General features: G+C 39.4%; 1 protein-coding gene across 1 annotated transcript in view; it reads right to left on the bottom strand.

Annotated features, from left to right (window-relative positions):
- The window catches only part of LOC124791809 (C-factor-like), a 54592-nt gene extending 39576 nt beyond the window's left edge, over positions 1–15016 (bottom strand). Inside the window, exons 1-2 of the mRNA XM_047257889.1 lie at positions 14564–15016; positions 14349–14400 (exon numbers count right to left, since the gene is read on the bottom strand). Coding sequence (XP_047113845.1) covers positions 14349–14400; positions 14564–14689 — 178 coding nt within the window. The 5' untranslated portion in view covers positions 14690–15016. The remainder of the gene's footprint in view (positions 1–14348; positions 14401–14563) is intronic.
- Between the last annotated feature and the right edge of the window lie 2853 nt (positions 15017–17869).

Genomic DNA, 17869 nt, shown 5'->3' with positions numbered 1-17869 from the left:
CTCAAAAATGAGATTGACAGGAAGTGCAAAATGGCTAAGCAGGGATGGCTAGAGGACAAATGTAACAGATAGCAGTTATAAGAGTTGAGGGACATGAAAGTGAAGCAGTGGTTGGGAAGGGAGTGAGACGCCCAATCTCTACAACATCCCTATGCCACTCTCATTCCCAGCCCCTTGCCACAGGGGACCATATCCCTGTGGAAGACCCAGGTGCAAGACCTGCCCAATCAACCCACCAAGAATTCCTACTCCAGTCCTGTCACAAGCACATCATACCCCATCAGAGGCCGGGTCACCTGTGAAAGCAGCCATGTCATAAACCAACTCTCTTGTAAACACTTCACAGGTATTTGCATTGGTATGATTACCTATCAGCTGTCCATCAGTGGCCACTATCAAAAATGTTACCACGAACAATCTTGATCACCCAGTAGCACAACATGTATGTGAGCATAACCAGATCAATTTCAGTGGCTGCTTCACAATGCAGGCCATTTGGATCTTTCCCTCCACCGTCACTTTCCCTGTACTATGCAGATGGGAATTATCTTTGGAGCATATCCTTTGCTTCCGCAATTGTCCTGGCCTCAGTCTCTAGTCACCCATTGCCCCCCCCCCCCCCCCCCAGCCTCCACCCAACAGTTTCCCTATCTTCCATCCAATCACCCCCTCCCAATTCACATCACCGTGTCACCTTGTGCACTGCTCCCTACCAGCTCAAACACTCATGTATCAGACACATAGCCCCTACACCTGCCACCCATTCCTCTGGCCTTCCTTGCTGGCAAACTAGCTGCCCCCCTATAAGCTACTAGCCACTCACCCCCAACAATGTCTCCCTCTACCCATCCCACCTGATGCTTCCCCAACTTCAATCTAGCCTGCCAGCCAAAATGCACCAATGGTGTTGTGCATCCAGTCGGCTCCTTGTAGGGGGATAGAGAGGTGTGTGTGTGTGTTAGGGGGATAGAGAGGTGTGTGTGTGTGTGTGTGTGTGTGTGTGTGTGTGTGTGTGTGTGTGTGTGTGTGGGCGCGCGCACGTGTACCTGTCGATGCCTCAATGCTTATGCTTCTCAGCTAATGATCTCCTTTCCTTCTAAAATATTTTACGCTACTTATTCCTGACAAATTACATTACACTCATTCACACGGTGGAAATAATCACACAACCACTAAACCCAGTTTGTAAAATAGCAGCCCCTTTTATGTGGTTACTAGTATATGAACAGTCTTGAATGCTCCAGCCAAATACGTTCCCCAGGTAATGTTGCTTCCAATAGGAGAACTTCCACGGCTTAGTTCGGAAAGATAGCAGGAAAATGACCAATGTTTGTGTCATTCCTGAAAGGAAACATGGATGGCCAGTGTAAAGGTGAAAGCTTGTGATAAGTAGAATCCAAGTTTGAAAAATTGTGTGAAGCAAATTCTCATTTATCAGGACATATTCATTACAATGCAGATTAGGCATTTCTGCATAGATAATACCTTATGTCATTGTATTTCTCCAATTGCAGCCCAACTGATTATTTCTGTTTTATTTGAATGAATTTAACTCAACTTATAAAGATAACTTGTCTGTTTCTATTATGAACCCCTTCCTCCTGCTGAGTATAGTTTAGCTTGCTATAAAGTCTTCAATTATCATCCATTTCAGTAAGTCTCTCCTGACCCATAGTTCTGGTTGACTTTTCTGTAACTCTTCCCATTTCTTAAACCTCACCAGTCTTCTTCTTTCATTCCTTTTCCTTTCCCTTCCACACTTCTTCCAGAACGAGGAGCCACTGACACTGAAAGCTTGTGTATTTCCACATATTTTATGCCTTTCTCCTGCTGCTGTTAGGTAAGATGATTTTCTATCTGTCCATATTAAATCTATAAAATGAGTCCTACTTGAGATTTCAGTCAGTTTCCTCTGTTCGCCCAGTGACAGAAGCTACTTTTGTATTTAAATGACACCATTTTTCCAAATTTATTTCTTGTCCCATTAATTACAAAGCAAAAAGTCTTATTTCTTTTGTAAAGTCAGAATTATTCTTCAACATATCAATAAATGGGTATTTGTAATCAGTAGAATGAACACTGTTAAATCGTCAATTTTTTGTAAAGGTAATAGGCCCTACATCATCAAGTTTTTAGTTCCATCTGCTGAGAATAAAACCAACTAATAGCAACAATATTATGAGAAAAAAGTTGCTACTCACCATATAACGGAGATGGTGAGTCGGAGATACGCACAACAAAAAGGCTTTCACAATTGAAACTTTCAGCCATTGGCCTTCGTCAACAATAGACACACATAAGCGCACAAACACACATTCACGCAAACGCAACTCACACACACGGCTGCAGTCTCATGCAACTGAAACCAGGTGTGGTTCTCCACTATATGGTGAATAGCAACTTTCCTTCTCATAATACTGTTGTTACTGTTACCAATTAATAGTATTTAGACAGATAAGGTATGCAGCTGATGACATCAAGCAGGTGCTGGTTGTGTTGTGCACCAATATTGGTAACAACTGGCATGGTGAAAAATGGAAACTGATTACATCAAGCAATGAGTCAGTGGTCAGCTGACAATCAGAACTTCTCACTCGCAATCTCTTATAGTTCGTAAGTAAAGTTAACTGGTAATTAATCCTAACCATACTGTTGAAATTATTGTTAAAATCAGAAATAAGACATACAAGTAAGTTATTGGAATGATGAATATGTATCTTGGGCCTACACTACACATCAGTTTATTGTGATAATCTTTTTTCCTGGCTGAGATTTGTTATCTTTGCCAATTAACAAGCCAATGGTCACATTTCATCCCAACCAAGACATTGGACTTTGTGCAGGTCAGGCTGTCAGAACATCTACACTCCTGGAAATGGAAAAAAGAACACATTGACACCGGTGTGTCAGACCCACCATACTTGCTCCGGACACTGCGAGAGGGCTGTACAAGCAATGATCACACGCACGGCACAGCGGACACACCAGGAACCAGGTTGTTGGCCGTCGAATGGCGCTAGCTGCGCAGCATTTGTGCACCGCCGCCGTCAGTGTCAGCCAGTTTGCCGTGGCATATGGAGCTCCATCGCAGTCTTTAACACTGGTAGCATGCCGCGACAGCGTGGACGTGAACCGTATGTGCAGTTGACAGACTTTGAGCGAGGGCGTATAGTGGGCATGCGGGAGGCCGGGTGGACGTACCGCCAAATTGCTCAACACGTGGGGCGTGAGGTCTCCACAGTACATCGATGTTGTCGCCAGTGGTCGGCGGAAGGTGCACGTGCCCGTCGACCTGGGACCGGACCGCAGCGACGCACGGATGCACGCCAAGACCGTAGGATCCTACGCAGTGCCGTAGGGGACCGCACCGCCACTTCCCAACAAATTAGGGACACTGTTGCTCCTGGGGTATCGGCGAGGACCATTCGCAACCGTCTCCATGAAGCTGGGCTACGGTCCCGCACACCGTTAGGCCGTCTTCCGCTCACGCCCCAACATCGTGCAGCCCGCCTCCAGTGGTGTCGCGACAGGCGTGAATGGAGGGACGAATGGAGACGTGTCGTCTTCAGCGATGAGAGTCACTTCTGCCTTGGTGCCAATGATGGTCGTATGCGTGTTTGGCGCCGTGCAGGTGAGCGCCACAATCAGGACTGCATACGACCGAGGCACACAGGGCCAACACCCGGCATCATGGTGTGGGGAGCGATCTCCTACACTGGCCGTACACCATTGGTGATCGTCGAGGGGACACTGAATAGTGCACGGTACATCCAAACCGTCATCGAACCCATCGTTCTACCATTCCTAGACCGGCAAGGGAACTTGCTGTTCCAACAGGACAATGCACGTCCGCATGTATCCCGTGCCACCCAACGTGCTCTAGAAGGTGTAAGTCAACTACCCTGGCCAGCAAGATCTCCGGATCTGTCCCCCATTGAGCATGTTTGGGACTGGATGAAGCGTCGTCTCACGCGGTCTGCACGTCCAGCACGAACGCTGGTCCAACTGAGGCGCCAGGTGGAAATGGCATGGCAAGCCGTTCCACAGGACTACATCCAGCATCTCTACGATCGTCTCCATGGGAGAATAGCAGCCTGCATTGCTGCGAAAGGTGGATATACACTGTACTAGTGCCGACATTGTGCATGCTCTGTTGCCTGTGTCTATGTGCCTGTGGTTCTGTCAGTGTGATCATGTGATGTATCTGACCCCAGGAATGTGTCAATAAAGTTTCCCCTTCCTGGGACAATGAATTCACGGTGTTCTTATTTCAATTTCCAGGAGTGTAGTTTCCTTTCATTCATATTGAAAACAAACTTAATCAATTCATATCTTCCACTGAAAGAAATCATTAGAGTCAGTGATTCTCAACGGCTACCATATACTGTCACCTGACTGTCTGTAACCAATGTAAACAGATTGCATGTGATGCAAGAGTCACAGGCACTGTAAGTGCACCTTATCCAGTTTTTATTATCTAATTGTCTTTCTAAAAATTTAAAGGATTAAAAAGATTATTTCAATAAGTGCGGAAACATAACAACAATTTCAAAGTTTTAGAAGATGCTTCATGTACTGTAAACTTTCAGTAATGAGGTTACTGTTAGTTATAGAAAGCTCAGTAATTTTAAATGTTCATGTGATTTTCTTTGATAGTCTATTTCATCCAATTACACAAAAATTTTCTAACTTATAGATTCTACTATGAGTTCTTCATGTAACAAATAAAAGACACACATCAGTGGCTTCAAGCAGCTAACCTCTACCTGCAGTCTGAATTAACAATATTAGTCAATTACTTCCTGTCATCTGTATTTATATTCAAACATCATGATTACAAACATCTTTTGGCTGTAGTACATGAGCCTCCATATACAACAGTGAAGATTCACTTAATACTGTGTTGGTCCACCAATGATATCCAAAATAGCTATATGTAGTTAAATTTTGCATACATTTCACTAATCCTTCTCTCTATCTCTCTCTCTCTCTCTCTCTCTCCCCTCCAGTTTCTCTCTGCTCACCCCTCACCCACAACATTACAACACCAGGATATGACAGGGTCTTGTTGCAACCCTTGTTCACTCAAGTACGAACAGCCTTTAGCGGCTCGCCATCTTATTTACAACTATTCATGACATCGCCTTTCCGGTTTAGATTTTTTAAAATGTGACTTGTAAGTACTGCAACTCTTTCCAGTCAGTACAAACTTTAATTTTATTAATGTATTATATACCTAATATGTTTTAGAACAGTTAGTTTAATTCTGAAGACGACACTCACAGTAGTGTCGAAACCTGGTCAATTTTGACTTTATATTTGTGACCGAGGGCTTATTTGTTCTAACACAATTTTTATAGTGGTCTCTGTGACAAACATAGTCAACCATAGTTATCAATCAAGAGTCTCCTGTATCTTAACACTGAATGTAACACTACCAACATCACAATATTAATATTTTCTATATCCCACAGTGAACTCGTGTGTGTGTGTGTGTGTGTGTGTGTGTGTGTGTGTGTGTGTGTGTGCGTGTGTGTGTGTATCTGTGTCTGTGTCAGATACATCACAGATATAATACCTACATATAAAATATATACAAACTTGGACTGGATTAAGCAAGGACAGGGCAGGAGTACTCAGGTATCTACCAAGTGTGTCCTATATTATATCACCAACATCAGAATGTACATTTACCATAATAGCCGTGTGAAATATGTGTGCTCATGACTAAGGGAAATCACACAACCCAGAAGCTAGACAGTGGTTGGATACCTATCCTCCCACGTGTGAATGTAGTGCGTACTAATGTGCCACCTTACTTTATTGGGCAGGTTCATGTCCTCAGTCATGGATGAGTTAGTTAGTTTCATGTTCTGTGGATCATTTGCATATGGAAGGAGTCACCGTACATTGCAAGTTAATTTATAAATAAGGCTACTTACTAAACATTCATTATTTACAGATGTGAGTTAGTAATTGTTACACACCATCCTTTACAAATTACAATAATACAAATTCTTCTACAGAGTAGCAGTTGTCAAGCTGGAAACTTTTTCAATATGTTTTCAAATTTTTCTTCGGTGGCTGTCTGACAGTTGGTATCACAGGATAATTTATCAAAAATTTTAGTTGTAGCATTGTGCATCCCTTTCTGTGCATAAGACAACATTAATGTGGAGTAATTAATGTCATTTTTCCTTCTCGTATTTTAACTATGTATATCATTGTTCCTTCTGAACTACAGTGGACTGTTTGCAAAAAAATTCACGAGAGATTAAATACACCGTGAAGCAATAGTCAGAATGCCCAACTCCTTAAACAGATGTCTGCAAGTTGTCGTAGGTGAGCACCATATATTAATCTTATAGCACATATTTTAGCAATGAGTTAGCCCTGAATATTATTCCATATGACAATACTGAATGAAAATATGCAATAAAAAGTCACTAAATGATTTTTCTCTCCCCAAGATTTGCAATGATTCTAAGTGCAAACGCTGCTGAACCAAGTTGTTTTAGGAGATACAAAAATGTGCTTTTCCTGATTAAATTCTCATCAGTATGGGCAGCTAAGAATTTCTATTTATTATTTCCTCACATGGTATTACACTTATTGTTGGTGTAGTACCCTTAGATGTGCAGAACTGAATATGTTGTGTCTTTTGAAACTAAGAGTCAGACTCTTCAAAGAAAACCAGTCAATGATACTTTTGAAAACTGTTTCAATTTCTTCATTTATGTATGGATGCTTGGATTGATTACAATACTAGTGTCATCTGAAAAAAGAACTAATTTTGTTTGTTTTATGTTGCTTGGGAGATGGTTTACATACATGTGGAACTTAGAGATTGAACCTTGGGGAACCCCATACATGATTTTTTCCCCAGTCAGAATGTCCCTAGACAACATTGGTTGCATTAGTAAGTACAACTTTCAGCATTCTATTGGTTAAATATGACATTATCCATTGGTTGGCTATACCATCAATACCATAAAACTTTGATTTATCTAGAAGAATACTGATTCATCCAGTCAATGCCTTAGATACTTCAAAGAAAATACCAACTGATGCTCTTTTTGCCACTTAATGCTTGTAAAATTTGGCGAGTAAACATGTAAATGGCATTCCAGTAGAGCAACACTTCTGAAATCCAAACTGTGATTTGCTGAGGATATTATTGTTGCTTAAGTGAGATACTATTCTGGAATATATTTCTCAAAAATTTTGGAAAAGGATGACAGAAGGGAAACAGGTTTGTAGTTATTAATGTCTCTCTTATCACAGTTCTTAAAGAGATGTTTAACAAGGACATATTGCAGTTTCTCTGGAAAAATGCTTTACATTAGTGATGCATTACATATTTCACATTAGACGGGGCTTATTGTAAGGGAACAAATCTTTGGTACTCTATTGGAAACACCAACAATATCAGGCGAGCTTTTATTTTTGAGAAAATATATAATATACTTAATTCGCGAAGGAGAAGTAGGTGATGCTTGAATTTTATGAGAGCTGCTTTTTCAACATACTGCCGCGATTTTTCTCTTGAACTGTTAGTCCCTACACTATATATTTGCTACCTGTGACTCTTCATTTATAGCCCTACCATTCAGTACAATAGTGATGTTGTCCTGTTCTGCGGCTGGTTGTCCTGTCTCTCATTTCACTACATTCCATACAGCCTTAGGTCTGTTGTCAGAAGTACAGATTTCTGACATCATGTATTTATTTATTTGTGCATGTTCCTAGGTTTTTAATGATTTTTCTTAATCATTTTGAATAGTTTTTGTAGTGCGTAACTACTGGTTATTGCCAGTCATTTCACTCTTCCTTTCACAAGGTACTTAAATACCTCTTGTGATAATTTTTTTACATGGTTGTTTAATCTCCTTTCTGATTAGATTATGTGGAAAGCTATTTTCAAATAATGATACGAATTTATCATGGAGTAGATTAAATTTTTTGATAGCATTTGGTTCATTATAAATTTCATCCCAGGTCATCTCTTGTAACTATTCTTAAGAGTCATTAATTATTCTAACTGATTTCTACTGAAAGGTATCCACATTACGAAGCACTATCTTACTTATTCTAATAACTGTGCACCGTGGTCAGAGAGAGCATTTGTTACTGAATAAACAATTAATTTCTTGCGTTTAGAATTAAGGCTCTGCTGTCTTTATCCATAAGCGTTGTAAAGTTACTTACAGAGATCAAATTATAAGATCAAAATATGGTTTCCAGATCATGGATGTGGATATCAAATTCCTTCTCATTACCACGTTGTTGTTGTGGTCTTCAGTCCTGAGACTGGTTTGATGCAGCTCTCCTTGCTACTCTATCTTGTGCAAGCTTCTTCATCTCCCATTACTTACTGCAACCTACATCCTTCTGAATCTGCTTAGTGTATTCATCTCTTGGTCTCCCTCTACGATTTTTACTCTCCACGCTGCCCTCGAATGCTAAATTGGTGATCCCTTGATGCCTCAGAACATGTCCTACCAACCGATCCCTTCCTCTTGTCAAGTTGTGCCACAAACTCCTCTTCTCCCCAATTCTATTCAGTACCTCCTCATTAGTTATGTGATCTACCCATCTAATCTTCAGCATTCTTCTGTAGCACCACATTTCAAAAGCTTCTATTCTCTTCTTGTCTATACTATTTATTGTCCATGTTTCACTTCCATACATGGCTACACTCCATACAAATACTTTCAGAAATGACTTCCTGACACTTAAATCTATACTCGATGTTAACAAATTTCTCTACTTCTGAAACGCTTTCCTTGCCATTGCCAGTCTACATTTTATATCCTCTCTACTTCGACCATCATCAACTATTTTGCTCCCAAATAGCAAAACTCCTTTACTACTTTAAGTGTCTTATTTCCTAATCTAATTCCCTCTGCATCACCTGACTTAATTCGACTACATTCCATTATCCTCGTTTTGCTTTTGTTGATATTCATCTTACATCCTCCTTTCAAGACACTGGTCCATTCCGTTCAACTGCTCTTCCAAGTCCTTTGCTGTCTCTGACAGAATTACAACGTCATCGGCGAACCTCAAAGTTTTTATTTCTTCTCCATGGATTTTAATACCTACCCCGAATTTTTCTTTTGTTGCCTTTACTGCTTGCTCAATATACAGATTGAATAGCATCGGGGAGAGGCTACACCCCTGTCTCACTCCCTTCCCAACAGCTGCTTCCCTTTCATACACGTTGACTCTTATAACTGCCACCTGGTTTCTGTACAAATTGTAAATAGCCTTTTGCTCCCTGTATTTTACCCCTGCCACCTTTACAATTTGAAAGAGAATATGCCAGTCAACACTGTCAAAAGCTTTCTCTAAGTCTACAAATGCTAGAAACGTAGGTTTGCCTTTCCATAATCTTTCTTCGAAGATAAGTCGTAGGGTCAGTATTGCCTCATGTGTTCCAACATTTCTACGGAATCCAAACTGATCTTCTCCGAGGTCAGCTTCTACCAGTTTTGCCATTCGTCTGTAAAGAATTCGCATTAGTATTTTGCAGCTGTGACTTATCAAACTGATAGTTCAGTAATTTTCACATCTGTCAACACCTGCTTTCTTTGGGATTGGAATTATTATATTCTTCTTGAAGTCTGAGGGTACTTCGCCTGTCTCATACATCTTGCTCACCAGATGGTAGAGTTTTGTCAGGACTGGCTCTCCCAAGGCCGTCAGTAGCTCTAATGGAGTATTGTCTACTCCCGGGGCCTTGTTTGGACTCAGGTCTTTCAGTGCTCTGACAAACTCTTCACGCAGTATTATATCTCCCATTTCATCTTCATCTACATCCTCTTCCATTTCCATAATATTGTTCTCAAGTACATCGCCCTTGTATAGACCCTCTATATACTCCTTCCGCCTTTCTGCTTTCCCTTCTTTGCTTAGAACTGGGTTTCCATCTGAGCTCTTGATATTCATACAAGTGTTTCTCTTTTCTCCAAAGGTCTCTTAAATTTTCCTGTAGGCAGTATCTATCTTACCCCTAGTGAGATAAGCCTCTACAGCCTTACATTTGTCCTCTAGCCATCCCTGCTTAGCCATTTTGCACTTCCTGTCGATCTCATTTTTGAGGCGATTGTATTCCTTTTTGCCTGCTTCATTTACTGCATTTTTATATTTTCTCCTTTCATCAATTAAATTCAATATTTCTTCTGTTACCCAAGGATTTCTACTAGCCCTTGTCTTTTTACCTACTTGATCCTCTGCTGGCTTCACTACTTCATCCCTCAGAGCTACCCATTCTTCTTCTGCTGTATTTCTTTCCCCAATTCATGACAATTGTTCCCTTATGCTCTCCCTGAAACTCTGAACAACCTCTGGTTCTTTCAGTTTATCCAGGTCCCATCTCCTTAAATTCCCACCTTTTTGCAATTTCTTCAGTTTTAATCTACAGTTCATAACCAATAAATTGTGGTCAGAGTCCACATCTGCCCCTGGAAATGTCCTACAATTTAAAACCTGGTTCCTAAATCTCTGTCTTACCATTATATAATGTATCTGATACCTTCTAGTATCTCCAGGATTCTTCCATGTGTACAACCTTCTTTTATGATTCTTGAACCAAGTGTTAGCTATGATTAAGTTATGCTCTGTGCAAAATTCTACCAGACAGCTTCCTCTTTCATTTGTTACCCCCAATCTATATTCACCTACTATGTTTCCTTCTCTCCCTTTTCTTACTCTCGAATTCCAGTCACCCATGACTATTAAATTTTCATCTCCCTTCACTACCTGAATAATTTATTTTATCTCATCCTACATTTCATCAATTTCTTCATCATCTGCAGAGCTAGTTGGCATATAAACTTGTACTACTGTAGTAGGCGTGGGCTTCGTGTCTATCTTGGCCACAATAATGTGTTCACTATGCTGTTTGTATACTAATAATGATAACGTAAAATGATTTGTGCCCTACTCTTTGCTGATAGTTGTGGTTGGTAGCAGGAATAGCATAATCCTTTTATACAGGCTCATTACTGTAAATCAACATTTTTTCCCAAGGGATAACTGTTCTAAACACAGGATCTTCGTTACTTTTACTGTAACTAATTCTGTTAACATTCCGCTTCCTTTCATACTGCAACCAATCAAACAATCCGTCTCTTTATTCATCCGTTAACAATATACATTGTATGGATGTAGTCAATTACTATATAGTTTCTTATCTTAAATTTGTTTCAAAATGTGAATAATAAATACAAATATTTTATATCAGTATATATAAATAATATTACTTTTCCATATTCAGATATTCTTCAATGCTATAAAAACTGTGTGTTAGTAAAAACTGTTTAAGATCTTCCTTGAATTTATGACATTCTTTAATTTTCTTTATTGTAGAAAGCAATGCACTAAAAAGTATTTTGGGTTGGTAGTTTACACTTTTTTGGTAGAGCACTCCTTTGTGGGTGTCTCTGTGAAAATCATCCCTGTTCCTTGTTTCATGGTTACGAACCTGATTATTTAATGTTGAAAATTCCTGGTGAGTTTTCACAAAGCATACACATTCACAAATGTATAAGCTAGGAAGAGTCATTATTTTGAATTCTTTAAATATTTCCCTGCATGACACTCTGCAAGGTACCCCTTTCATTATTCTAATAGTCATTTTTGAAGTTTGAAAGCTTTAGCAAACTGTTCATGTAAGCATAATAGGCACACAGCAGTGTTGCAACATTCCTGAAGCATTCTTAGCACGTAGCAGCATTTACTTAATTTTTTACTCAAAAATTCTACATGCTTTTCCCATCTCAAGTGCTCATCCACCCATATACCGAGGAATTTTGTGTAAGGAGCTTGTGCAATAACACAGTTCCCTAACTCAGCTTTTACTCTTCTTCTAGTTTTACTTTTAATATTGCTGAAACTCATGAATACTGTTTTATCCTTATTTATGATCAAAACGTTATCACTAAACCATTTCCTGTGACATTTATTGTCCTAGAGACACTCTACTGTAGATCATCCTCAGTGTATCCTTTCATAAAAATCCTAGTGTCATCAGCGAACATCACCGTTTCTGCAACTGTCAGATGGTTTGGCAAATCGTTTATGTACACCAAGAACAACAGAGGGCCTAACATGGAACCCTGGGGCACTCCATAGCTAGTTTTTTTGAAATCTGAAAGATACTCTTTGCCTTTGTGACATATTTGTACTTTCTGTTGTCTGTCAGAGAGATAAGACTTGAACCTTTTGAAGGCAAGTCCCCGGACCCCATAACATTCTAATTTCATAAGCAATAAGTCATGGCTGATTAAATCAAATGCTTTAGATAAAGCTAAGAACATTCCACAGCTTAATTCGTTCTTGTCCAAGGCATTTAGAACCATTTTCATGAATTGGAAGACTGCTGTTTCTTTTGATCTATTCTTTCTAAACCCATGTTGAGCATTAGTCAGTATTTTATTTTTATTCAGTGAGTCAGCCAGCCTTTCATACATTACTCTTTCAATTACTTTAGAGAAACCTGACAGTAATGACACTGGCCTATAATTATTTATGTCAGCTGTACTATCTTTTTTGTGAAGTGGCTTTATTATGGAGAGTTTTAGTTTTGATGGGAACACCCCTATCCTGAAAGAAGTATTAATAATGTCAGTTTGGTGAGTATCTATACTGGTAGAACTATGTTTGATTACCTTGTCTGGAATTCCATCAGTCCCACAAGACATTTTGTTTTGTAGTTTACTAATAGCATTTGTAACTTCACATTCTGTTACTGGGTACAGAAACATTGTCTTTTCACAAGTTGGTACTTTTATGTTTTTGTTGTTTGAATTGCACAGACTTTTAATTAAGTTTGGTGCTATTTTCACATAATGTTCATTGAATATATTGGCTACCTGTTGACCATCTTCTATCACTTTACCCTCACTTTTAATTTTGAAATTATGGGTCTTGGTTTTACATTTTCCTAAGCTATTGTTTATAAGCTTCCAAATCGATTTTGATTTATTGCTTCCCTTATTAATGTATGAATCACTGGTTACCCTTTTTGCTGGCTGTAAAACTTTCCTATAGACCCTTCTATATTTCCTATAGTATGGTTTTATTGTTGTATTTATTTTAGCTTAGGTTTCTAAGGGTGGTTGCTGATTTTTTAATCCCTTGTGTTACCCATGTGTTTGTCATCTCACTGCCTTTAATTCTTTATAACAGGAATGCTACACCGTAGCAACATTTATAATCAGTGAGAAAACTGTCATACTTTCTGTCTGCATCATCAGTTTGTTCTATGCCCCACTGCACCCTTTTTAGCATACTATTAAATACCCTTATGTTGTTTGCATATTTTTCAGTGACTGTGTATTTCTTATTGTTCTCATTCCTTATCATCATTTTTAAAGCCATATGGTCAGAAAAGCCTGTATCTATAACTTCAACACTGTACTCACAGCTCTGTTTGTTGGTAAGTATCTGATCAAGTGTTGTTTCAGACCCATCCCCAAATCTGGTAATTTCCTGCACTGTAGGTTGCATGTTGTATGTATTAAACAGATTTAATAATTGTACCTTGTTCTTAATACTTTTGTTAAAATTAATGTTAAAGTCACCAAGAACTATTGTGCATTTTGACCTGCCTCTCAATTCATTTCAAAGATCATCTATATAATATAAGAATTGGGTAAAGTCACCTGATGGGGACCGATAGATGCAAGCAATGATAGTTTGACAGTGTGTAAGTTCGCAAATACAACATTCAAAATCTTTTTCTGCGCACTTCGTCTCGCTAAGTTTTACCTCCTTAGATCTAACATTAATTCTAACATAGATGCATACACCTCCACATTTATAAGTTTCCCTGCAAAAGCTACTTATTAAATCAAAGTCTGGTATATTTGCTGCACAAATCTGGGTGTCCTGAATCCAGTGCTCACTAATGAACAGCACAGAAACCTCCTTAAGGTTACAGTTAAAAATTACTTCCAGCTCACACATTTTGTTGCCTAGTCCTTGTACATTAATATGTTTCTATTATTTTATTGGTACGTTAACCAGCATTTTTGACCGCAGATTACTAACTCTTGTAAAATATATGATTGCAATTCTTACCAATTTTGTGTGTCGATATAAGTAGCTAAACAGTTTATTTTGCATGTGACATACCACAGGAGACCTTATAATGGCAAACCCAAGTTATGATTCCTTTTAATAATATGTGGAGTAAAATTTGCGGTACGATGGTTTGGTAATAATGCGACTGTTCCGCCCCCCCCCCCCCCCTCTTCCCGGAAATTGGTGTTCCGCAGTTAACTGGGAAGGTACAAGAAGCGAAAATTATAGACGTGCAGGTAAGTTTTTAGATCACCTACCTAACTTTAACACGTGGATAGATTTATGTTTCTTAGACAGATCTTGAAGAGCCTGAAAGAGAAAGAAAGTGATACACCCCATGATTATACACAGAAGGGGGAAAAAATTACAATTTTTATAGTTCACGTAGAGACATGTTTCTGTAGCTACGCCTATTGCGATTTCTGTGCTACAGCTTTGAAAATTACTATGATAAAACATTGTGGAACATTACCCTTGCTTCCTCCGGTTTGCGGCATGTTGCAATTATGAATTCTGGGGCTGATTTGTGGGCAGTCAGTTGCTTTACCAGCTCGAGACCAATGCCTCTGCTACAACCAGTAATCAGCACCGACCTCATTTGACTGTTTTTATTGTTAGAATTTATAAGAAAGATAACAGACTGATTTCGTACAGGATAATGCTGCTCACAGTTGAATGGCAGACGCCCACTAATTACACTTTTTTTGTCGTACTAGAAACCTACCAAACTCGTTCAATTACGCAAGAGCGAGGCCTTCAGGCTACTTAGATTACTGTCAGTCTAGTTAATATCTACCTCCGTAGCGCGCAAATTCATTGTATGACCTTGAGGTGGAAAGTGTGCAGCATTTGTCGTTTACTGACGATCAACTAAAATGATGCCCATTCGTGGTTCTAAGTTGTAACGTATCCCAGTCTTAATGATACTGCATTCATTTCTCTGTTTGTTATTCGTTAAAACAATTTTCACAAAACCGCGGTTTCTGTCGAAACCTTAATAACGTCTTTAATGTTTGATGTGGTGTTACTAGCCACTCGTATATTACATTGATTGTCTTTTAATTTTATTAGTAGCATACAAATGTTGTTAGCTGTCGTGTATACTATTAGCAGATTTCATATGGGAAATTTTCTCAGGTATTAAAAAAAACATTTTTTTTCTTGGCAGACTTCAAGTCCCATTTACGTGAACCTGTAGAAACAGACACGCATTTGTCCCTAGTGGTGGCAGAAAAAGGTTGTCAATTGACTGAGCATTTGAGCAACTTTGCAGAAGAAACGAGGCACACCTCCTTGAAGCAGAATAGCCACCAAACTCATGATTCATTTCGTCTCACACCAAGCAACATTGACAGTAGGTGATGGTAACCTTTCTTCTTCGAGAAAGAGTTGTGTGTTACGCTCAGACAAATCAGGAACTGGCTTCAGCACTCATTGTTTCACAATGAATCTGAACACATCGAGAAATAATGAGTGACGCCAATCGCAAGGTTGGCACTTGGTAGCGAGTGAACAGAAAAGAAAACACTACAAAAAATTAATAAAGAATCGTGATATCGATAAGAAGTCATCGATGTTATTAAGAAGTCGATATCGATATAACACTCGATCCTAATCTTATCATTGTTTTGGGATCTACTCATACATTATATACGTTTGCATACGCTTTTCGTATTTTCTCGCTGTTCATGATTGCCAACGAAATTTTCATTGCAGTGAGCAGATGATACTAATACATTTATTCTCGCTAAAATGTAGAGTTTGCAGTATCTGTTATTAACAGTGTGAACAAATTTGTGTAACTACTGTTGCACGTACACAATTTGTAGAGAAGAATGCTCTAGTCATTAAGACTACGAAGACTCTGGGAAAGAAGCAACACCATACAAAGCAGAATTACATACTCATTCCGTGAAGAAGTAATAAAACCGAATGCCATTCCTGTCAGAAGCCTCTTCGCCAATTCTGTCCACACAGGCTGCTGCAAATTTTACATAGTTGCACACCTTCCGCTTTGACGTCATCTGATATCATGTAGGCGGGTATAAATGTTATAGTGATGGTTATGGTCTTAGAGCTGTGACAAGATTTAAATACAGGGAAGAGTAAACCCAAATGTTGGATCCGAAAATAGATTACGCACAGGGATAAATCAAGGGAAACAAATACATTTCTAGAAGAAATAACACTCATAGACGAAAATGCTATCTGCAATGGCAAACTAACCAACTGCTGGCATGTAAACACGAGGGTTGTAACTTTAATAATAGCAACTACTTATTTACGGCTCGTACAAAATAGATACATGTTTCAAAGTTTTACTGACCTTCAAAGTAATCACCAGCATTGTGTGTAACCCGTTGCCAGCGATGTGGAAATCGTAGGATACTCTTACCATTGCCAGTTGTGTTAACAGTTCGAGCAGCGCTGTCTATTGCCCTACAGATTTGTAGCAGTTCTGAAGCGAATGCCGTGAAGTGTGTCATTCAGTTTAGAAATCGAGTTGAAATGACGAGGGCTTACGTCTGGGGAGTGCAGTAAGTGGTATAGCACTTACAAGTTAGCTGCCCCATCAGTCAAACAAATCAGCAACAGCATTCATTGTACGTGCTTGAGCATTGCTCTGCAAAATGATGGACAGGTCTTCTTGAAAGTGTCATCACTTCTGTCTCCATGCTGTCCATTTTTGGAACACAACCTATGACCAGGGCTCACAAATTACGAAGTTAGTACGACTCACTTTTTTGGGCACATATATTAAATTTATTTATTTGTTCATTCAAAAACCTTTTAAGACTGTGGGATATCCTCGCACACACACACACATACACAGGTTGGTGTTATTGAAGTTCTAGAATTTGTGGAAGTGTACCTGTACCTGCTGACCATTGTTTTAACTTTTTCCAGAAATAAAATAAAAACACATTGAAATCGCATGGCGTAGAACAGCAATTACTGCACTATATCTGCGACAGAATGCTCGTGTTTCGAAATACTGCCACCAAGGAGAATGGTGGTGGGAGAGTGGCGCAACAAAATGTTAATACAAATAGCTGAACTTTTTGTGGCGTGACAAAAGTTGCGTCTCTTAAGTTGCGCCACTGAAATCTGCATTTGAGTGAACCCTGTTTAAGTGTGAGAGGGTTTGGGAAAGTGGATGCGAACAAAAATAAAGCAGACTAGAACAAAATATTTAAATCGAGCAGTTGACACACGGATACACCATCAGGGATAAATTATACTTGAGTCCACAAGACATCATGTGACGAAATCAAATTCTGTTACATATGAAACAAAAACAAATGTGGAATGCTTTACTTCGCCCAGTGTTACGGATGTGAGAAAAATGTGGCAGAATACCAGCAACAATGCAGTTCAAAGAGTACAATACACACAAGAAGTCGTAGTCATAAAAACAGTGGAATGAAATCACTTTCTCTTTACTACAAGATGAAAACAAATACGGACAACTTTAAATTAATATAAGAACTAAATAAGGAAGGGCTGATAAGCTTGCAGTGCTCCAAATGGCCTAGCAGCAAAATAAGTCGTATTACAGGAAATCCCTATATGATTTTCATCCCCCTGCATGCAACAAAAGTGAGGTGTCGTAGCTCGTAGTGAAATGGCGTAATCGAAGTTGCGTGGGAGACGCCCAAATTCCTCTGGAGCCACTCGAGGGACGCCCTTAAAAGGGCCCCACACACGAGCGGAGGATCACAGCGATCCGTTGCCTGCGATGTCACCTGCAATCGGTCGCTCGCCTCGACACCCCCAC

Source organism: Schistocerca piceifrons, chromosome 1, assembly GCF_021461385.2.
Source record: "Schistocerca piceifrons isolate TAMUIC-IGC-003096 chromosome 1, iqSchPice1.1, whole genome shotgun sequence".
In the NCBI taxonomy this organism is placed as follows: Eukaryota; Metazoa; Arthropoda; class Insecta; order Orthoptera; family Acrididae; genus Schistocerca; species Schistocerca piceifrons.
The sequence above is the reverse complement of the archived record's forward strand: the minus strand, read 5'-3'. Positions and strand labels throughout refer to the sequence as shown.